General features: G+C 38.7%; 1 protein-coding gene across 6 annotated transcripts in view; it reads right to left on the bottom strand.

Moving 5' to 3' along the window:
* Positions 1-12704: 12704 nt before the first annotated feature.
* Positions 12705-23811, bottom strand: part of DOCK9 (dedicator of cytokinesis 9) — a 162972-nt gene continuing 151865 nt past the window's right edge. For all 6 annotated transcript variants that reach the window (XM_066620091.1, XM_066620093.1, XM_066620095.1 and 3 more), the window contains exons 46-53: positions 22430-22552; positions 21778-21891; positions 20223-20369; positions 19588-19798; positions 17518-17708; positions 16979-17079; positions 16662-16800; positions 12705-13010 (exon numbers count right to left, since the gene is read on the bottom strand). In XM_066620091.1, the coding sequence (XP_066476188.1) occupies positions 12888-13010; positions 16662-16800; positions 16979-17079; positions 17518-17708; positions 19588-19798; positions 20223-20369; positions 21778-21891; positions 22430-22552 (1149 nt within the window). In that variant the 3' untranslated portion in view covers positions 12705-12887. The remainder of the gene's footprint in view (positions 13011-16661; positions 16801-16978; positions 17080-17517; positions 17709-19587; positions 19799-20222; positions 20370-21777; positions 21892-22429; positions 22553-23811) is intronic.

The following is a 23811-nucleotide window of genomic DNA, read 5'->3' as shown; positions in this document are numbered from 1 at the left end:
ACTGGGACCCACTTTTTAGAATGACAATCTGTCCAGGACCCACCAGAAGTGATGTCATGGCTGGAAGTGACATCATCAAGCAAAATAAAATAATTAAGTTAAAGAAAAACAGATAATTAAATAAGGGGCAGCCAGCCGTTTCACCAAGTGAATTTTCTCTGTAGCCTGCCTGCAATAACACCCCCCCACCAAAAATCAGTGAGATTTTCAGCCCTCCCCAGTGCCCACCTTACCAGCTCAAGCCTCTGTTTTATTCTTGGGGGTGTGTGCTGCCTTCTGGAGCATTTGTTGAGCTCCACTTTCATTAGATGGGGACCATGCAGCTAGCCTTGCATTCCCCTTTGCCTGACTTGACCAGCAACCAAGGCACGTTTGCTTACTTGCAAGTAAACACGACCGTGTGGCTTACTTTTGCTTTCCATAGGGCTCAATACATTCGTCTACTTGGAGGGAGGGGACTTACTTCTTGGGTGTTTTTGGGGGGCTGCTTTCATTGGATAGGAACCATTCTGGTGTTGTTTGAGTCCTCTCAGCCTGCCCTTTCCGAAGGACTATGGCACATATGCCTACTCACGAGTAAACACGCGATATGGCTTGGTTTCACTTTCCATAGGGAGCCATGCATTTTTTGGTTTCTGGGTTTTTGACCATAACGTTTGAAGGAAAGGAGATATCTTACCCCAGTTTTTTGCATTGCATTCCGCAGAAAATTCAGCATCCAATGGTATATAGCATGATGGGGTTACTTGTGACCTCCAAGATGTTAGTGATGTTGGCTCATTTGTGGTGTCATCCCCTCAAGGCTGGTACCTGGGGCAGATTGCCCCCCACCCCTTGCTAGCTACGCCACTGTGTGGGATTGCCCTTGAAGATCATTTGGAAACTTCAGACTGTATAGAATGCTGCTGTCTGATAGATGACTAGCACAAGATGTAGTGACTACATCACACCTGGGTTGCGACACCTGCACTGGTTGTCAATGTTTTTCTGACTACAATTCAATGCGAGAATCCTAAAAGTTAAAACTAGCAACAGCTTAGGAGCAGGGTATTTGTAGGACCATCTGCCTGAGACAAAACTTGCCCCTCCACTCATGTGAGAGTGTATTCTGCTGATTACACCACTGGCAGAACGTGATGTGGGAAGGACCTTTTCTGTGGTGGTGTTCAAGTTATGGAAATCTCTCTCCCAGTAGGTGAGGTTGGCGCCATCTTGGTTGTCTTTTTCAGAGTTTTCTATTTTGTTCACCCATTGCTAGATATATCCCTGGTATTTTTTAATGTCTCTGTTTTTGCTAAAAAGTTTTTGGAATATTTGCTTATGTATTATTACTTTGCTTTTAATGGGTTAGAATTTTATTTTCAGTCTTTGTAACATCCACTTTGTGCACCTCTTCCATGAGAGGGAAAAGTGCAGAATATCATTTTTAAAATGAAATAAATGCTCACAGACATAGACATTGTAAAGGTGTCATTTCTAGCCATTTCCCTTAATGTATACTATGATACTAAATCATGAGAAAACAAGCACAATGTGCTTTTCAGGTGTATGATATTACTACGCCATGCTATGCCTGAAATGAAATAATTCAGGTGTACATTCGTAAATATGGCAGCACTCACTATAAACACAACAAATGTGAAATTAGGATATACAAAACATGCGATCCACTACAGATCACTTCTCTCATGTTGGCTCCCATCAGGCATCCATCCTAACTCAAAGTAATACTCACAAAATATATTTATGTATCATCTTGGCACCTCATTTTCAGTCATATAGGATGTTAAACAAGTTCTTACACACACACATTCATACAAACGGAGCCCCAATCCTATTCAATTTTCCAGTGTTAATGCAGCCATGCCAATGGGGCATGTGCTGCATCCTGCAGCGCGAGAGGCAGTCACGGAGTCACATCTGTTCCCTTACTTCAAGGCTGCATTGCAGCTGCATCGGCACTGGAAAGTTGGATAGGATTGGTCCAAACATGCATAGATTTTAAAGACATGTCTTCAGTCCTCTTATCAACATCACCAGTCTTATTTGGTTACGAATGGAAAAGTTAGTGGATATAAACTGGAAAAGAGAGACAGCATTATGATTTCAAAGTACAAGATATAAATCTTATCTGTTGCAAATACTTTCAGGTCAGGGTAGAAGGTACTGTATAAAAGCTAAGAAAGCCAGTCTGCAACTAATAATAATAATAATAAAACCTGTAAAATAACTGCACTGAATTCGTGTGAATCATTAGATATACTGCATGCCATATTAGCAAGCACAACTCCATTTAAATATATGTATTTTATTTTATGTATATGTTAATTTTAACCCAAAAGTCCAAATCTGAGTAGGAGATAGGTTTGTAGCAAAAACAATTTCTATACAATTTCTAAATTAATTTCCAACTATTTGCATAGAAGGTGTAACCTAAACTGTATTTTAGAGCAGGATGCAACAAGAATAGCTGCAACCCTGCATCATACCCCTATGCGTTATAAATTGTCTGTGAAAAGAAGGACAATTCCTCACCCTTGAGACAGCTTTGCCTTTGCACATTGTTACTGTTAACTAATTTCTCAGTTTCAAAAATTCACAGAATAAGAATAGCTTGGCTGTGTTCTGGTTTGATTCCCTCAAAGACTGTATCTGTGTATGGCCAAGCATTCAATTTAGAAAGGCACTGTGTATCACCAGGTAGTGAAACCGCTGTAGGTAGCCCTATGCAATAAGGGGTGCAATTAAGAGCAGAGACGTGTCAAGGAAAGAAGGGGGCATTAAATAGTTTGTCTGCTGTTTTCCACACTAATAGTCACCCTCCTAAATGCTCAAAGCATGTCTGAATTAAGTGGTTGTTCACATACAGATCAATGTCAGAGTGAAAAAAGCAGTTATGAAACCATTATAAAATGGAATAGAAAAGTTACCTGATGACTAGAAAAACAGGACAGTAAAGATGAACAAAAGCCATCTATATCCATGCTAACAATAATGACCACCACTTTCAGATGCTTCTGTTTCCTCCTGACTCCTACACACATTCTTTGGGAAAAAGAGATTCTAGTTTCACTGTTGTGGTTTGACACAGAAAAATTATATTGCATATCCCATTCATTTTTCCCCCAAGAGTATGGTCTGCCTTCTGTTTGTATTCCCACCCTTGGTTAAAGAAGCTAAGATAGCATGTGGAGGCCATTCCTATTTTAACCTAACCCTGTGTTAGGGTAAGTGATTGGTGACATCCAATGCTATTGAGGCTGCAACCCTATGTATACTTTCCTGGGATTCAATGGATAGAATTGTACTGTCAGCAAGTTTTATGGCTGAGCAAGGATTGGACCAGTCTCCTCAGTCCAAGTGAAACAGACTGCCACTACACAGGTTCTCTGTTTGCATCAGATTGGAATCCACTCTGAAACTTTAAAGGCTTTTAAACAGAAGCTGCCCACACCTATGTTGTAACATCATTTATGAGCTTGACATCACGATTGACTTGAGGAGGTGGAAGAAGCACAGAAATAGACTACCCAAACATAGTAAAGTGCTACTGACTTGGGTGCTGGTGGTATTGTCTCTCCCCACCCCCGTTCTGGTAGAAGTGGGCATGAATCCTTGAATCAATTAGAATGAAGACAAAGGGAAGAATAGGTAGCCAAGTGAAATAGGGGAGAAGGCAACAGATAAGGGGAAAGGCAGAGAGAGAAGGTAACTGACAGCCCAGTCCTATGCAGGTCTACTCAGAAGTAAGCCCCATTGTGTTCAGTGAGGCCTACTCCCAGGGATTTGTGTATAGGATTGTAGCCTAAGTGGGAGATGGGTAAGAAAATATTGCTGTTGGAAAGATGGGGGAATAGTTAGAGGAGAATTGGAGATTGTGATTGATGAAGGGCTCTCTAACACCCATTCTCTTACTGATACTCTAGGCATTTTACCATGGCTGAATAGAGGAAGTTTGTGTGCATACTCTTCTCACCAGCAACTTTTCCAGTCCTATAACTAGTTATAATGAAGCCCAAGCCAAATAACCCCATTGTCTTTGAACTGTTCCCTTACCCTACATCCCAACATACAGTGAATCATAGTGACCCTTCACTTATTTGCCATTCCTTGCTGTCATCTACTCCCTTCTACATATGCCCAGCAGAAGCAGCTATTGCCCTGGGCCTTTCGTTTCCAAGGTCCTGTGCCATACTCTGTCAAATGTGTTACAGAAGTTGCTAAGAATTAACATTTCATTGGAACCAGTGTAGTCAAACACTATCAGCACAAGTAACCTGTGCATGTATTGTATTACACTGGACCACTGTACTACTTAGCTACATGAACTCAAGAAAACCAGAATCAAAGAATAAAAATGACATTTCCTCTTGCTTAAGTTAATCTTCATGCAAAATTCTTCCTACTATGCACTTATACATAATTTCACACACATCCCCTCCACACAGCAATTGGAATCCAATTGGAATCCAAAACATACCATAACTACAAAAGGAGCCTCCAAGACTAACCATCTCAACTTTTTACAAATAAAATCAAAATATTAACATACACCCCATACACACATACACACCCCATGCACATCCATCTAACCGCATAATTTTTCAGATGGTGACCACAGTACAAAGCAAGGAAATTGGCACATTAGTAATTATCCTAAGTATTATACAGTGTATCGTGTATTAAGGTACACTGATCAACATTCTGCATATTCTAAATTCTAAAGTTGAGAAAGCCAAATGGAAAGGCTTTCAAACTGAGAAGTAGTGAATTCTTACAGAAGAGATATCAGGCAGTTGACTTATGAAAGTATTTGAAATTGATCATTAAAAGCTACTGATTACTCTCTTCATGGGGCAGGGGAGAGGGTTGAGATGGTATGATCTAAAATAAAATAGTTAAGTTTTGGTTTAAAATCCTACCCACACTTGTGACAATGAAGTGAATCACCTTTGTTAAAGGTGTGTCCTGAGTTTATGGAAATTTACTTACTGCATTTCTATCCTGCCTTTACAGATGTATATGGTATTTTTCACATTCCGATTCTGAAGATAAGTTATAGATAGGATGTTCCAGATTGCAGTTCCTGCTGAACAAAAATTGACACACACAGGTAACAGAAGTCATACTGTCACCAAATATTACAAAAAAAATTGAATTGGAGGTGAATGTAGAAATTCCTGCTTCAGCAAAACTTCCAAAGAATTTTCAAAACTCTTATCAAAACATCTTGGCATTTCTCAGACCAGAAAAATTCCTCAGTGGAAACGTTTAAAGGCTCCAAGGGTCAAACTATTTTTAGAAGAAATGCATAATGTCAAATGGGAGTTATGGCATTTTTTTTTTTAATTGGAGTAATGTGCAAAAAAGGGGGTGCAAGAGTTTTAGAGCTTAGCCAATCCCAATCATGCCCCTCAGGCATTATTTAACAGAAAAAAAATGCTTCTATTGACTTTCTATTTAAGTATTTTTCCTATGTGAAACAGTGCATGGAGGGCACAACTACAATTAGATCGCAGTAGGACCAAAGTCCTAAACCTTCCTCCTGAAGTTCTGTCACATAATAAAAAACTTTTTTAAAAGCCCTGCTGGATGAGGCCACAGGCCCATCTAGCCCAGCATCCCGTTTCCACAATAGTCCATTAGTTGCTTCTGGAAAACCCACAAGCAGGAAAGAAATACTCTCTCACCATTGCTCCCTTGCAGCTGGCATTCAGAACCCCCACTTCACAGCCCCTCTGCTATTTTTAAAAGACAGACAAAATCTCCTATCCCATGTAATGCATGTAGGTTGATCCTACATTATCAAAATTTTTCAGGTGAGAGGCAAATTTGACAACCAAAACATCTGAGAAATTCTGAGGAAAAGTAGAAAGGTTTCAGTAAGTTTTATGTATCCCGAAAAAGTGAAGATGGGAAGAACTACACCAAGTTTGAATCTTGACTACTAAATTAAGGCAAAGGTTAAAAGATGAGCAAGTTGATGACCATATTTCAACAACAAATTGGATGCTGGTTGCCTCATTCTGAAAGACAATCTAGTAAAGTATAATTAATTTCTTCTCTTCAACTGTTATATAACTGCTGTACACAAACAAAGTGTTGCAATGGTTTCAGAGAATCAGAGTTGAAAGTGGTACTACAGTCAAGCAGCCCCTCCAATCTTACAATTCACAGAGAGCGGCTGTATGTCTACAACATGGGTACTGTGCAGTGAATGCTGCATTTGAATGTATCTGAGGAAAAAATGCAGATATGATTTCTTCCATGAACTAGGTAATGTATTTGTCTACGTCAGCAGCACTCAAACTTGCAACTGCTACGCGCCTGGAATGCAGTCCCCATCCAGACCACATCAGAGTATTCCACTCGGGCACTGCGTGAAGTCCGCCTTGTTCAGAGGACAGGGACGCTCTGGGCAGTCGCATCGTCTGCCTGGTGTCCCAGAAGACCAAACAACAGGACATCTAGGCAGACACAACTGCCCAGAGTGTCCCTATCTTCCAAATAAGGACTTTGTCAGCAGAACCAAAAGGTCCGCTCACCAGGTGACTGGATCTGCGTGAACGCTGGATCTGGCCCCTGGGCCACCATATGAATGGCTCTGGCCTACTTAATACAGACAGATCCTCTGCATCATTCACAAAATAACCCTCACCTTTGCCTTCTTTATGGAATAACTTGCACTGGCATCTGACTTCCAGAACAGACTGCCTGCCTATTACATGGAAAATGCATTGACAAGAATAAAAGAAGCTTGTCAGTGGTAAATGTTTCTGTGAACTGTTCTCCTATAGTAGAGAAAAGTGCATGAAATAGGTTCACACATTTGGAATACAAAGATTTGCTTGTTATGGTAGCACACATTAGTAGGAGAAGTTCCCTCGTTTCTATATCCTCTAATCTTGAAAGACAGTATTCCTGACCAAAGTAGAAAGCTACTCAAAATGCCCACCACTTACTAGATTCACACACTGACCTAAAAGGTTTAAATTGACCCTTTCTTTATGCCCATAAGAAATGTAATTGATCTCAGTTTGCAAGGGTGATGTTGCTTAACAGGCAAAAAGAAGTTGAACATGCTCAGCCAGAAACAGTTCATTGGTAATTCCCTGATACTATGGAGGTAGTTAGGACTTCCTTCAACAATAACAAAGGGTTGATTAGCCTCTTACCCAAGTATTCTGTAAGCAAAAAACTGCTCTGCCCTTCATTTCCCTCATTACTTGCAGTATCTGTTGTTTGAAAAGGCATTTTGCCAGTTGTCTTTATTACTACAGAACAAAACCAGTCTGGGAAGAAACTGTCTCATAAATCCATCCAAGAAGCGTAGCAGCGCCAAGAAGGCAGAAGAGCAAGCCACGCATTTCTGCAAGCCTTGCATCTGATGGAAGAGCCAAGTTGGTTTGCTAGCTATACAATAATGTCATTGTAGCAAGTCAATATATTTAAGGAAAAAGTAAATTTTATTATTCACCTTGTTGTCCAAGTTAAAGTACAGTCTGTCTGTTGAAAAGCATCTTTACTTTTTCAGTCCTTGTTAGGATAGAAGACACCTTAAACTACTCAATTCAAATACAGTACATAAGGTAAATGCTCTTGTTTACAAATCACTGCACTTAGGTTTCATAGCTGATGATTAGTACACAACAATTTCAATGACCATCTGGAGTAGGTCCCTGGTTGAAGCAATAAGTATAGTCAAGATGTGACAGTTACACATTCCAGTAGACAAACTGCCCTTTATTGCCATTAGAGAAGAAAAATGAAATGCTTTGTTACATACCTATTCTAATAAAAAGGGGACAGTCTGACCTACACTCTTCACAATTCTGTGTGCAAGCTGAAAGTGTTAGGGCCAAATCCTATCCAACTTTCCAGCCCAGGAGTACCCGTGTCAATAGGATGTGCATTGCATCTTGTGGTTGGATGGTAGTTACGGAGACCTCTACAAGGTAAGGAAACATTTGTTCCCTTGCCTCGGGGCTGGCACTGCAACTGCACTGGAAAATTGGATAGGATTGGACCCTTAGGCTGGTTAAGGAAAGTTCCTCTTTCCTGCTCTCAGTCATTTAAAAAAAAATAGTTTATAATGTTGCAGCTGCAAAGACGTTATCAAAATTTCATTATTCTTTCCATTCTTACTATTCCTTTGTTTTTTGCTGTACTTTTTATCAGGGATGGGAAAATTCAATTCAAGTCACTGAATCACCACCCTCCACGACTGGACTCAAAAGTCCTAACAGGGGCACTTTGAGTCATTGAGTCATCCTTTAGTGACTCTAATGGATTTGAGTCAGATTGCCCCCCTTTATAAGCCTGCGGTGGAAAAAAGGGGGCTGCTACTGGGCTGTGTGTGTGTGTCAGAGTTCCCTTTACTCTCTCCCCTGCTGTTCCCACCCACCCATAGAGAGGGCAGGAGGGGTGAGAGAGCTGGGACAGAAGTGGCAAGAGGGAGGAGGGTCATGAGTAGCAGCTGCAAGTCTTACCAGGATGACCCAATCTTTACAGCTCTACTCAGAAGTAGTCCCTCTTCAGCCGGTCATTCAATGAGGGTCCTTCTCCCAAGTAAAAACAGAGCCTGCCAGGCAAAGCATGATTGCTCACCTGTCTCCTCTCTCTCTCTGTAGGCTGAATCGCCCCTTTTAAAAAGCCAGCCATGGGAAAAATGAGGGGCTGCTGCTGGCTTGTGCATGTGTTGGAATTCCCTTTGTTTACTTCCCTGCTGCCCCTTTCCTGCTGCTGTCCTCTCCTGGATTGAGACCTGGTTGAAGACCAGGAAACAGAGAGTGGGTGTCAATGGGCAATTTTCACAATGGAGAGAGGTAAAAAGCGGTGTGCCCCAAGGATCTGTCCTGGGACCGGTGCTTTTCAACCTCTTCATAAATGACATGGAGACAGGGGTGAGCAGTGAGGTGGCAAAGTTTGCAGACGACACCAAACTTTTCTGAGTGCTGATGACCAGACGTGATTGTGAGGAGCTCCAGAAGGATCTCTCCAAACTGGCAGAATGGGCAGCAAAATGGCAGATGTGTTTCAATGTAAGTAAGTGTAAAGTCATGCACATTGGGGCAAAAAATCAAAACTTCACATATAGGCTGATGGGTTCTGAGCTGTCTGTGACAGATCAGGAGAGAGATCTTGGGGTGGTGGTGGACAAGTCAATGAAAGTGTCGACCCAATGTGCGGCGGCAGTAAAGAAGGCCAATTCTATACTTGGGATAATTAGAAAAGGTAGTGAGAACAAGATGGCTAATATTATAATGCCATTGTACAAATTGATGGTAAGGCCACACCTGGAGTATTGTGTCCAGTTCTGGTCGCCACATCTCAAAAAGGACATAGTGGAAATGGAAAAGGTGCAAAAGAGAGCGACTAAGAGGATTACGGGGCTGGGGCACCTTCCTTATGAAGAAAGGCTATGGTGTTTGGGCCTCTTCAGCCTAGAAAAGAGATGCCCAAGGGGGGGACATGATTGAGAGATACAAAATTATGCATGGGAAGGACAAAGTGGGTAGAGAGATGCTCTTTACACTCTCACATAACACCAGAACCAGGGGGCATCCACTAAAGTTGAGTGTTGGGAGGGTTAGAACAGACAAAAGAAAATATTCCTTTACTCAGCATGTGGTCGGTCTGTGGAACTCCTTGCCACAGGATGTGATGACGGCATCTGGCCTGGATGCCTTTAAAAGGGGATTGGACAAGTTTCTGGAGAAAAAATCCATTATGGGTTACAAGCCATGATGTGTATGTGCAACCTCCTGCTTTTAGAAATGGGCTATGTCAGAATGCCAATGCAAGGGAGGGCACCAGGATGCAGGTCTCTTGTTATCTGGTGTGCTCCCTGGGGCATTTGGTGGGCCGCTGTGAGATACAGGAAGCTGAACTAGATGGGCCTATGGCCTGATCCAGTGGGACTGTTCCTATGTTCTTAAGTGGACAAAAGTGGTGAGAGGGTCACAAACAGCAGCTGAGAGACTTACTAGGACAACCTGATCCTTGGCAGCCCTACTAAGAAGTAGTATCACTGCAGCCAGTCATTCAATGCGGGTTGCCCCTCCCCTCCTACCTCTCTCAGCCAATGGAAATATGAGAATGCTGATCCTTAGTCCAATGATCATCCATTCCTTCCTTCCTATCAGAGGGGAAAAGAGAGCCCAGTTCTGCCTCTCCACTCTTGCTCACATTAACCCTTTCCTGCCTCCTGGCTGGAACTCCCTGCTGTTTGCCACTGGAATGCTGGCCCCATGGGGTTTTCCACATGGTGAAGGCAGTAAGCAAGCACCCCCAGACACAGGCAGACTCGAGTCAGCACACGTGGGGACAAGTGCTGGGGGCCCTGCCTCAAGTCTTTTTCAGAGTCTTCCATGCGCACAACTCATAAGTTGCAAATTCACCCAAAATTACTCATTTTCACAACTTGAGTCCAAGTCACTTGACTCAAGTTCCCAGCACTGCTTTTTAGATCAAAGTTCAAAAAATAAACCAATTTTCAAGTTCATGCTGGTGCTTTCAGTTATTTCCCTTTAGAATCAGTAGTGCCTGGAATATCAGAAAGAAAGCTCTTTTTGCACTGTTCTTTTACAGTGAACAAGAAAAATATGCAATCAGATAGTGAAATCTCAAGTGAGTATGTCCTACTGCCACTAGGTGAAAAATATCCTCCAATGCGTGAAATAAGTATCCTAAGTCAGAGAAACTAAAAGTGTAGGAGGTTAATAACCAGTTTTGCCTGTCTATATGTGCAATACTCTGAAGGGTGTGTGCCTTCTTAAAATGTATCAGTGAAACTGTAAATGGAAAGAAAGAGGACTTGCAGGAAAGTGAGGTAGAGATTAAGATGGCTATTTATGCCACAACCTCTGCAGATCTCAAAGAACAAAACAAATAAAATACACTTCTTGCACATTAAGAACTGTAGCACATTTAGTAGAGAGGTTCACTCTCGGCCCACTCCTTCCTTGGTCAGTTTTCAGCTTACAAAAATATTTTTCAATAGAAAAACATTAAAAAAAAAAAAAGAGCTATTCCCCACCCGCAGAAATGCAATGATTCAATTCATTCTTTTGGTATTAATTCTCAGCTAAAATTCACTTTCATTCTCAGACCCTGACTTGGAAACAAAGAGGAGTTTTGGGTAGTAAATCATGGGAAGATAGTGCATCTCTTTTGCCAGGTTTGCCACCTGCCTCTACCACTTTCTATTTGACTGGGTCAGATTTGGATTTAAAGGACATGAATCAGTTGCTATTCCATATTGTTCAGGTCTTAAACTAGAGATTTTAGGAAAGTTTCACATTTATTTTAAGTTAAATTATTTAAAGTAAACTTACATTTATTTACATTTACTTTTAGATAAGTTTCACATTTACTTTAAACTTGCTTATGTAAAAGATTGTTGAACTATGCCTGTAATGTAGAACACAGTTATGCATATTTAAATTATCCAGAAAATCAGGGCAAAAGTTCTTTGATCAGTTTCAGCAGCATATATAACGCAGTCTGCAATCCTAAACACCCTTTCCTGTGAGTAAGCCCTACTGAACACAATGAGACTTACTTTTGAGTAGATATGCATAGCATTGCACTGGCACTCTAACACACCATCTCTAAGAAATATGAGTTGCTGAAAATAGCATCTATGAAAAACTATGCTGTCTCTGCAAGAGAAGTCAGAGGAATTTTCCCAAATTTTATTTATATCTCATTGGAAATCTTAAAGCATAGCAAAGTAAAAATGAACCAAGTATTCATGTCAAAATAAAGCCAAGACAAATGTTACTGTCATATTTATGAAAATAATTTAAATGTTTTGTTTTAGTAGATTGCCTTGTAGTGGCAAAATAAGATGACCCAGCCAAACAGCAAAGAAATTAAACTTTCTTTAATATAGATGTAGTACATAATGTCTAATTACAGCAGGACAGTGATTTCTGTTAAATAAAATTAAAACCCTTTATTTTCCTCAAATATAAAAATTACTAATTAATGTCTTAAAACAACATAGTAAAAGTTTAAATTACACCACCATTTACCACAGTAGTTATCACCACTTACATACTCCATCACTTTGGCAAAAATGATGTATTCCATTTTTAAAAAGTGCATAATGTTACAGAAACTGTATACAACTTCATATTGCACTTATTTATATACAATAAACTGTAAAAGAAAATAGAGCATATACTGTACTTGGAATGAACATGAATTTGTCACAATTGTAGAATGATGGAAGCTGGTATGAAGATTAAAAATGTTTAGAAATGCAATACATTTATTTACAGGCTTGATTAGCTGTATTAACAAATATGTACATAGCTTGTTAATATCACCTTTGGTTGGACTTTATGCTTTTTAAGTGAGTAGCTCTCTCTAAAACGCCAAAGTATAAAATGGAGCACAGACATTAGTTGACAGTACAAAAACTACTTCTACTTCCATTAGCTCATCAAATTAGTGTCTGTTTAGTCCCAAAATAGTGTTTGTACTTTTTATCTATTAATATGTGCATACATTGAAGAACACTTTTATGGTTTATATCTGCAAACTTACATTCCACACCTGCCTGTAATGTGCCATTCATTTTATAATACTATTGATGGAAGAACAAACAGGAACCTTTAACATGTAAGTTCCCCAAAACACTTCGTGAAAACTCTATTGCCAGCAGAATATAAAAAAATATGTGCACCATCTATAATAGAAATCTATTACCTACTGTTTTTTCATCCCTGACTGACTGAAAGGTTTAAGCATGCTCTGTTCTTAGCATCTGTCTGTCTGTTGCACAGTCCTTTTTCAACTTTAATTTCATCCTGAGTTTGCAAATGATAAAAAAATCCATGTATGTTCCAAGTGATAGATACTTTCATTTACAAAAACACTTATGCAACTGAAGAAGAGTTGGGGATTCCATGAACTGTTGTGCTTGTTGGTGTCCCACTGATGGCATTGAAAATGTGTAATGAATTAGGCATTACACTGGCCTTTTCTTCCACAGCAGCAATCTTAAAGAGAAAAAGGTATATATACATGTCACATATATTTGGGGCACAGAGAAGGAGAAAAAGGCTCACAATAAGCCTTTTATGATTACATTACCATGGACCTATGCTTAGGCACTAGTCAAAATGCAAAAAGGACTACTGAAGACCTAAGTTTAGTTGAAAACAGCACAGGAGTTTAGGAAAACAAGCCTAAATATATTTATATAGAAACTAGATCTATTGATTCAAATGGAATGCACCGCATATACTCATGTATAAGTAAAAAATTCAGGCCTGCTGGCCCTGAAAACCTGGGTTGACTTATACACGGGTCAATGCAGCAGGTGAGGCAGCGGCTGCTGGGAAGCTTAGCAGCTGTCCAGTGAAGTGGAAGGTGGGAAAGGGCTGAGAAGCATGAGTAACTTTACTTACCAGTAATTAGGGTATTCAAAGGCAGCCATTTTAGCTTCTTCTCCAAACAGAAGTGAAGATACTTATGACAACTGTACTCTATATGAGCGTTGCTGCTATGGAAGTGCAACACTGTACTCCTCACAAAGCCTACAACTCCCATAAGCACCTTATTCTCCCTGTTTGGAGAAGGCAAATGCTTTTTTTCTTTTTGCTGCTGCCTCAGAACAATTCCTGGTAAGTCATTTCCAAAGAATTTCACTCAGCCCTCAGTTTTGCCCCCACCCTGGTAAAAGGCTTGCCAGGGCTCAAGGCCACTGAAATCAAGCAAGCCTCCTTCTCTTTAGCAGACTGTTCTGTAGCCTCGTTCCACTTTGCAATTGTTTGGCAGAGTCTGGTTTTTAAAACACCAGGATGTCATCCTCGTTTCCATCTGAAACAAAGTCCTAAGCTACAATTCAGTGCACCATTACTTAAGAATAACATCCATGGAAAGCAATGGGTCTACTTCTGAGTAAATAGGTTTGCAACTATGTGAGCTGCACTTGTTCACAGTCATTTCTTGGTGCTTGTCTTTCTACTGCAAATTGAACTGCACACTCCGTGCTATGTGTTATAAGTTGTATGTTACATGTTGAGCCTCTGGCTTCACACACCAGGCACCTTAAAGAAGGACTTGATTAGCAGTTCTGCTGGTATGTTGTTTATAGTGCACTTACTCTGATAGTTTTTACAAAAAGATTGTGAGGACCAGAATTAAAAAAGTTAATGAATAAAAATGTATCTTATGATCTTTTACTATACAGGATGAGACTCAGTATCCACGAGGGTTCTGTTCCCAGCAACCACATGGATACCAAAAATAATGTTAAAGGAATCCATTTAAAAAACAATGTCCTTTTGCTCAGCTATTTAAAAACAGGCAGGTCTTGCTGACCTTTACAATGTGTAGCAGAGGCATCTGGCAGGCAATCATCAATCATTCTCCAGGCACTTACAACAGCTTCACTCCAAGGTAGTGACCCCTTCCTTCACTGGGAGCACAGCCTGGGAAAAGAATGCAGAGGAGGTGATAATCACTTGCATTCTTTCATGTGCTCAGGGGGAAGGGTGGGGTCACTTGTCTTGGACTGAAGCTGTTTTAGGCGCCTGGAGATTGTCTGTCAGGTGCCCTCTCCTGTACTAATGAGGCTATTGTTAAATAACATTTTTCCTTTAAATTAAAGGCCTTTCTCCTCACATTGAGATAAAACTGCAGGTGAAAAATCTGTGGATAATTAAGTCATACCTGCATTTTTAATAAATGCAGAGACTGCATTCTGTAGAGGCTATACAGTTCTTAGGTAACAATTACTGGTAGGTTATTTTTTAGGATCTAAACTATAGTCAGACCCTCCCCCAAGTTCAACCCCCGACTTATCTGAGGGTCATAGGAAATTCAATGATTTTTGATCAAATCTTTTCCTTGGCTTATTTGTGAGATCGACGTATAGGTGAGTATCTGCGGTACTTGTAAGTGCTTATTATTAAGCACACAATTATCAATAAGAAAAGATCTGACAATAGGTCAGGTCACCTTATTATTCAATTTTCAGCCACAGCCACAAAATTACATGTTTTGTTTTAAGACTGTCACAGACAGTTCAGAACCCATTAGCCTATATGTGGAGATAGGACTAACATTTATGGGGGGGGGGGGAAGACTGTAAGCCAGTCTGAACCCATGGGATAGAGCAAGATAAATAAGAAACAAATAATAAAATCACATAGCAGAAAACTTTGGACTGAAATTCACTGCTATACTGAGGTACAGACTTCTTTTCAATTCCCTTCAATAATGCATTTTCCCTTCCTTCTCTTAAAAACTTGATTGCTCCATGTGTTTCATAAGCAGGAAGGGAGCAAAGTATTCTCATTTGAGGGATGATAATTCAGTTACCAATACAATATGTAGAATGAGCAACTACTCAACCCATTACAGCAAAGCAAGAAAACAGAACTACATGTGCCCTCAACTTTGCACTACAAATGAAACTAGCAACATATTTTAACTCGTGCCATGTGTTTGTAAAAGGCAACACAAAACTAGAAAGAGAAACTAAAAGCATTACCATCCCAGCTGATCACATTTTCAAAGCAGCATAGTGGGAGGGAAAGGAAGAAAGAGAGATGCCCATTAAGATTTCTACAAAATATATTAAAACTTTTCTAACAAACAGAAAAAAATGTTTACTATCTTCAACATGTATTTAAGAAAGCAAAATTGATATATCAATAAATAGCTTGGTTATACATTTCAAAATGCAAGATACATTCTTAGATATTTCCCATAAAACAAACTCTCTTAGGTATCACTATGTGAACATTTAAAAGCTAGTCCAATTATAATTACATTTCCCAATAAAAAAAATATTTTTTTTCAAATTTAAGTTAAACCTATTAGGGAAGGGTAAGCACATATGCCAACTTTTAAAAACCCACTCATATACTGCATTACTGGAATACAATCCTGACAGAACTGGTTGATGTAACAGAGCAACTTAAGTGTATGTGATTGACCATTACCCTGGTGTGGCATAACAACCTCTACAGAACATGCCTTAGCATGATATAATTGTCAGTTGTTTTATTGCAGAGTGGTACATAGAGGAGAAAATAAAGACCCTGATACTCATTTTTTATGATGCAGTATTAGTAAATATAAGGCAAGAGGACACTTGATCTCCTGCATTCAGTATTTTAATTCAATCCTTTTAGTCTCTTTCTTAAATGAAGAAATGTTAGCGAATTGACAGGCAGGCAAACACATTAATCATAGAGGTTCATTAAAATAGCAGCCATGTTTCAAAAGTACTAATCAAGAATATCTTACAAAGTATATCTTCCAGGATGGAAGTCTTAACCATTTCCTTCACTATTACTTACTGACTTCACAGCAAGTCATTTAAATAATCATACCAAAAGTAACAACTTTTTATGACAACTTCTGTAGTTGGCCCAGAATACATAAACAATTGTCAACTAAGCAAAAGCAATAATTAAAAAAAACACCAAAAACTTTTCTTGGCCAATTGCTCTGACTTAAAAGATTAATTGGAAACACAATTGGAAAGGATCTATAAATACAATACTTTGAGTGTTTCCTTTGAATAAAATAAACAAATACAGAGTTGTGAAAAAGTGCTATTGATAAAAGTTCTTTCTTTTCCTAGCATTACATAGAGTAACCTGAATGAAGTACTTGTAAAACTCAGTACATACTTGTTCATGCATAATTTCAGACAGTTCTTTTGCCATTTCTCTGTAGTTAGCCTTCATTTCTTCTTGATATTCTATCTGATCTTCTTTTATAAGGCGTTCATTTATTTCTAAGGCCTGCCCACAAGCTTCAACAAATTGCCTGAAATTATAATGAAGTAAAACAATATGTATAAGGTGAATTCAAGAACCACATTTTCAGCAAATAATTTAAACGGAATTAGGATTATGCATGCTGAATTCATAGGATAAACACAATCCTATGCATGTCTAGTCAAGCATATAAGATTGCTGCATTAATCAGTGTTCAGGCTGCTTACCTGAAAACTTCCTTCAGTAACTTTACTTTATTGTCAGGATATCTTTTGGTGTTTGTGTCATCTAGGAAAGCTCTTGCATATGCTAATGGCCCAGCATTAACCTTAAAGAACATGAACAACAAATGTTAATTGTGTTTTCCCTGCAAGAGTACTAAAACAATGTTTCCTGAGCCCCCTGAATTGGTAGTGATAAGAAAAATAAAAGCATGTCTTTCAGAAATTTTTCTACTCCATGCCTCTTGCACCAGGATGAAGGAAACTCCATGCTAATCACGATCAGAGCCTCTCTTCTAGCTAGTCTGAATTGGAGTTGCTTGATAAACTGAAGATGATTGTTAACCAGATGTATACTACACTTGAGTGAGAAGTTGAACCCAGATCCCATATGTCAAAGTCCAGCCTCCTTATTCACTGGACACTGGCAGCTCTCCATATAATTTTAATAAATGGTCAAGGAAAGAAAACAGAATTTTGAAAGTAGGGCGTTAAATCTTTTAGTGTAAATGAAAAGTATATCTTGCCCACTTTAGTTAGCTTACCTGGACACTGACACTACCCTGTAGTTTTAACTGCAATTTGATCATATCTACTTCAGCAGATGAACAAAGTTGCCGGAGCTCTGCAACCTTCTTACTCATTTCATCGATGGCTACTTCGATTGGGTTTAGATCTGTATGGTGTTGATACATTATGGGAATCCGTTTCTTTACGTAGGGAAAACAATGTATAGCTAGGGAGAGGAAATATAATGAACCCTTTGGTTATTTACAATCATGGTATTTTGCAAAATTAAACTGATAACTGAATGTGTTTTGTATTGGAAACAAGTAACACTGCCAATGAATATATTTAGCATAATTCAGTGAAAAAGCATTGATTTTAATAGCCTGATTCTTCCAAGGCTGTATGCTCCTTTTGACCTTTGCTGGTGAACATACTTCTGGAAAAAGTACGTTTGCTTTGCACAAAACAGTGATCCTCAGCACAAAGCTCCCCTGACTTCTTTTCATTTTGTGGGAGCAGGGATCACACTGCTAGACTGAAAGTTATTTATTCCTGGAAGAGGACATTCCATCTAGAAAGGCCCAATGAGCAATGGCTGGTCAACATTTTCAAAATGGTTATGCATTAGTCTTTCTACCCATTTCTAGTCATTTTCTCTTTCACTCATTTTATTCATAGCTTTTTATCATCTAAAGGAGGAGTGTGAAGTAGCATTATTGCTTCCACTTGCTTCTTTGCTGGCAGTGTACAGCTGTAACAGTGATAGCTATAAACAACAATGATTATTAGCACGCAATCTGTCTTTAACGTTACTGACTCTAATTATCCTAGCACAAAGAATGCCCAAGAATCAGCATGTAAAGTAACTGTACATGGCCTTGACATATTAGTTAACTAACATAAGGAAATAGAACAGTAATAAGATACTGTGCTTGTGTAATGCTTTCTTTAATAATTAGCTTTTCACTGGGTTGTAACTGTCTATGTTGGGTTGGAGAGTCGATGAAGAAAAGACAGAACTGGGCCACAATCTTGAGTCTAGACATAACAAGGTTCCACATGCCAACCACACCAAAGTTGTTTGAAAAAAATACACAGACAAGTTGAAGGGAGAACTTTGCTGTTGTTGCTGGAACTGTGTAGGTAGGTCTAAGACCCAGTTTCAAAAAAATGTTAGACAGCTATGCTTTACGTAGCTTCCAGTCAGACTGGAGAACTTGCACAATAAAGTTCAAGTTAGTAGCTAAAGCGAGCATGTTCTTGGTGATACAGACTAAGAACTGCTTTATATTACACAGTTGCAACACGTGTACACTTCTTGGGGAGCCATGACCAACCCTAGTTCCTTGGTGTATATAATACAGAGTTTGGCATGAAGTAGCTGTAACTTGGCTGGTGTTTTGGTATTTTCTGCTTGGATTGCTTTGTCACTAATTTATTTTCTTGTCATATTTTAAAACTTGTTCTTCATTTTTAAAAAAATGTCAAATCAGTGCACATAAATAGTTAAATACACAATCAAGCATTAAAAACACATGTAAAAACATCTAAAAGCAGCAGCAATAAAAGCAGATGATTATTATCCTTTCTATTACAGTAAACAATAAACACCAGAGACCTTTGCCCTATTTGCAGGGAGAAACAGGCATGAAAACCTTACAGACACAGTATCATGAACATATAATGGAGAGGGCACTCATTTGGAGAAAAAAAAAACTTTTAGATTAAAATGGATGTAATCTGTCAAAGAAATGTAGCACAATGTCTATCATATAAAACAGGGGTGCTCAAACGTTCAGCTTTAGGGATGCTGGACCTTTAAGAAGTGTATAGAAGAGAGAATTTCAGCAGGTGCAGCTTGTCATCTGTGGGATGACAAGTTGCACCTGCTGCAATTCTCTCTTCTATACACTTCTTAAAGGTCCAGCATCCCTAAAGTTGAACATTTGAGCACCCCTGATATAAAACATGTAGTACTGAGGACAGACGTTCCTAAAAAACTTTTTTGGATGAAAAAGAAGCATGCAACAGATAATGCAAAGGAAAGCGACTGCAGTGAGCACTGTCAAATGGGGTTGGGAGAGGTGCATCTTTCTATCTAATACCTGTAAGAACTGTACGCCGTTTACACTGCTCCTCCACTCCACCTCGTCTTTTACCCAATTGAGTAAAAGGCATCTCAAACATAAAGCGACGGATGTTGTGATTCCTTTCAAACTCAGTTTTTCTCTCTTGCAATTCCTTCTCCTCAAAATATGGTACTACATGTGTAACCTGTATATATGCATATTTTGAATCCAAATCCTTAGGATTTACCTTTAAAAGAATTGGAAGAGAACCAAAATTTTAACTTAGAATACACATATTTAATATATATAAAGGCTGATTTGGGGCTTAAGCTAACAAATGGACCCTCACTAGAGATATCTTATACTCACATGAAGCCTTCAATGTAACAATCAAACAGGCTTCATCACTAAAGTCCTTGTTTAACTCATGGTGCTACTCAAGTAAGGAACTATCATCTCTGGAACTGCATTTTATTCTGTATAGGTACTGGCAGGTAATTTCAAGTTGAATTCATGTCAGATTCTTTCTCTTACCAAGCGTACTGAGATAACCAAACTGGTGATAACTAACCATTTTTACAAAAACAATTCACTTAAAGTTAAAGTTTTAAAGACTTAAAGTTTTTCAAACATTCTTAATAATATTGATTTGTATACAAATGAAGTTCTACCTTGCCAGAATCCTGGATCATCCTGACATTTTCAGACCCAAATTTGTCTGAGTAGAGTTTTTGCAGCCTCTGGGAAATCTCTGAAAGAGGTGTGAGTTTAGGCTCTTTGTAAATATATTCCTTTCCATCTTCATCTTCAAAAAATCCCTTAGAAAAAAATTCCAAATTAAACAATTAAGATTCTAAATAAAATAAGTGATCAAAAACAATGGTGCCTAATATTTAAAGCAAGGTCAATATATAATGCCAATGTTGAAGCAAAAAGGGAAAAACCCACAAAAACACCACACTAACAAAAAGGTTGCTCTTAAATAATCACAAGGAGGGGAGAGTAGAATAGCTAATGCAATATGGTTGTATTGAAAATGGAAGCACTCTAGGTTATTCAGGCATTGCTGTAAATTTCATGAGATGTCAACATTAATGTTTTGAGGGGACTGTCATTTTTCCTTGGTTCATAATGGTTCATATGCCTGTTTCACATGCCAATATGATAATCCTCTTCAAATATGATGTTATTTTAAACAAAATATGGCAATATAGGGTACACAGTACATTAAAAATCAAACCTGGTCTATATCAATTTTAAATATAATTCTTACATTTTATCTTTTTAAAAAAAAGCAAATTGGACTTATCAGTATTCTCAAGCTTATTTACTCTGAAGCCCAGAACACAATGAAAATAGATTTCATGGAAGGTGAAACAGGTGTCTGCTTTCACAAAGAAAGCATTAATGAATTAATGTTTTAAGTTACAAAAATAAATATTCCTATCTGAAAATGAAATGGACAAGTAATGCAAGGAATGTGACACAGCATGTATAATAAATGCAGGCTAGACTGATGATAATATCCACATCAAACTAAGCTCATATGCAGTAATTTTTACTGCATTACTTGCTTTGGAAGGCAGTTTCCGTAATTACCTCCAGATCTGTTTCACTGTCTGTAAACTGGTATTGCTATTCATAAGAGACAATAGAATAAATTGAATGTTATATTACTCCAGTTATACATTTTCAGTGCCCTCTGATCAAATTCCTATTAAAAGGGAAAACTAACTTTCCTCCACTAAACATAAACATGCACACACAGTCGCTCTATCTGGCTAGGATGGAATGGTACATCAAGTCAGTGAAAAAAGTTAGATCCTTTGTACAAGCATGCAGTATGACAGAATACGTGCCATTTTCTTCTGCAAGTGGAAATGAATATTGTTTTTGTAAAGACTGACATACTGGTCAGAAAGCATACAGCACCAAAGCACCATTTTTCATGTCTAATAAATAGCCATGAAGGGCCATTATTGGAAAACTTACCGCTGCCTTAAGAAAGTAACAGTAAAGAAAAAAAAAGAAAAAAGCAGAACGTTTACTGATGTAGAGATTTCTCATTCAGAATATAGTTATGTCTTCAACACTGCGTAAATTTCAAACATACACAGGTAGAGTATACAATAAAGAGAAACACGATTAAAAGAGTACATACAATATATTGTATTCTTTCAGATGCCAAGTTGGAACTAATGAAAGATAGCCCTGGACTGTGCTCACCTGTCCAAAAAATGCAACTCTGAAATAGGTACCGAGCAATCTTCTCCCGGTATGCATAACTTCGGTGACTTTGCTGTATGCCCGATGCAGTGTGTCATACAAATGAGCTAGCCTCTAAAAATAAGGGGTAAAACATATTTATGAAAATGATAACACTGGTGATAATTATGCACCAGTATAATTAAATAGCAGAAAGTGTTCATAATTAATTGCACTCTACAACAGGGCAAGCTGAAACAATAACGCCAATATTTTCTCTCAGTAGCAGTGGCATTAGCTTGGAAATGCCAATAGTTCCAAATCAAGCTAAAATTACTTGGGAGTAAGTCTAATTGACAATGATAGGACCTCATTGTAAGTCAACATGTATAGGATTGGGCTGCACAGTCTATTGAAACCAATGGAATAAATTCTTAGCATCCAGTTTACGTCACTTTACACTGAATGGGAGCCATGACTATTAACCCATTTTTGCCTGGTATACAGGCATACACATTTGGTCCCTATTGCGTATATGCAACATTGGGTAGAAGTGGCTTAATTGAATAGACAAGGGTTAGTGCATGCCGCTGTTAATTAAAAAGTTGAATGTGATAATACTAACTGGTACTAAATGAAATCATAGCATTCACAGTGGATTTATGTCAAATACCTCAAAATCTCTCCGCTTTTCATAAATAGGAATTATGAGCTTATAGATGTCAGCAATCAGTTCATAACGTTCAGCCTTCCACAGTCCATCTGCACATTGTTCTAACAATTCCATCAATACATCCTAGTTACAGAAAGACAAGCATAGCAACCAATTAACTGCACTGTAACTAATCTGGAACAAAACTTTTTTTTCTCTCCAGAAGAATTAATTCTCAGAACAGTGTTATGGTGCAATGTTTAAATTTTCTGAAGTACAAATACTAAGCAATACCACCTACCTGCCTACATATACGATTACAAAATCTATTTAATCAGACCAAAGTAACACAGCATGTATATTCTTAAAAATGCTTTGGCTACTAAAACAAAAGTAATATATCCGGTTTGCTGGCCCAGATGTGTCTTTCCACTGGTGGTACTTCTATGTTTAAATTTTATCACGTTTTAGTTTCCCATGGCAGCAAGATCAAAAGAAGGGCTGTCTCCAACTGACACAGGAGTGAACTAGATAAAAACAAAGGAAATAGGAATATACATGTGTGTGTCGCTTAACAACTGTTCGCTTAATGATGGGCCGCATATATGACTGTGGTCAAAGCACAATAGATGCTCTTAATGAGGTAAATGCATCTTCCATAGCCTGCAGCAGAGTGTCTGTTTACACAACAGAGAGGCTCTTATTGCAAAGAAGAGGCAATCTATCTCCAGTAGGCTGAGCAGCCAGTTAGTGTCTGGCAGGGAGTCTCTGTTTACACAACGAAGGCTACAGATTGGACTGAATGTTCACTTAATGACCTAATCGCATAACAATGGGGGTAGGAGAACATATCCTTGTCATTAAGTGGCACACACCTGTATAGGCATTCCAACACTATATACCCAGGGGGGCATCCAGGGACAAATTGCAACACAGGAGCAAATGTTGGAGTAAATCCCTTTCTTACATGCCAGTTCTTCCCTGCACATGCCCCTCTGCAGTCATTTTTAATTGCTCTTTTGCTTTGCCTATCCCCTGCTGTTCATTCAGGCTCCAAAACCAGAAATAAGATGGTTAAAAGAAATTGGCAGAGAAGAATCAGTAGGTGTGGCATGGGTCAAATATCCCCGCCCTTTTGCTCCCACAGGAAGTCATCTTTTTGGGTCACTAGTTCAAGAACAGTATGATCAAGGAGGGTAATCTTAGCTGGGTTTTTGTTTTCCTTACTTAAGCTTCACTTGGATTTTGTTCCTTGGGCAGCTTAAAACTTTGCTGCTTGCCCAAGCATTTAGCAGCGAGTGACAGATGAATTTCACAGTACCTAACCTGAGTTTCTATTTGTTTTTTAATTCTTAAAAAGTATTTTTTAAATAGACTGTTTTTAATGCTTTGATATGTAAGCT

The sequence above is a fragment of the Tiliqua scincoides genome, chromosome 3 (genome assembly GCF_035046505.1).
Source record: "Tiliqua scincoides isolate rTilSci1 chromosome 3, rTilSci1.hap2, whole genome shotgun sequence".
Classification (NCBI taxonomy): domain Eukaryota; kingdom Metazoa; phylum Chordata; class Lepidosauria; order Squamata; family Scincidae; genus Tiliqua; species Tiliqua scincoides.
The sequence above is the reverse complement of the archived record's forward strand: the minus strand, read 5'-3'. Positions and strand labels throughout refer to the sequence as shown.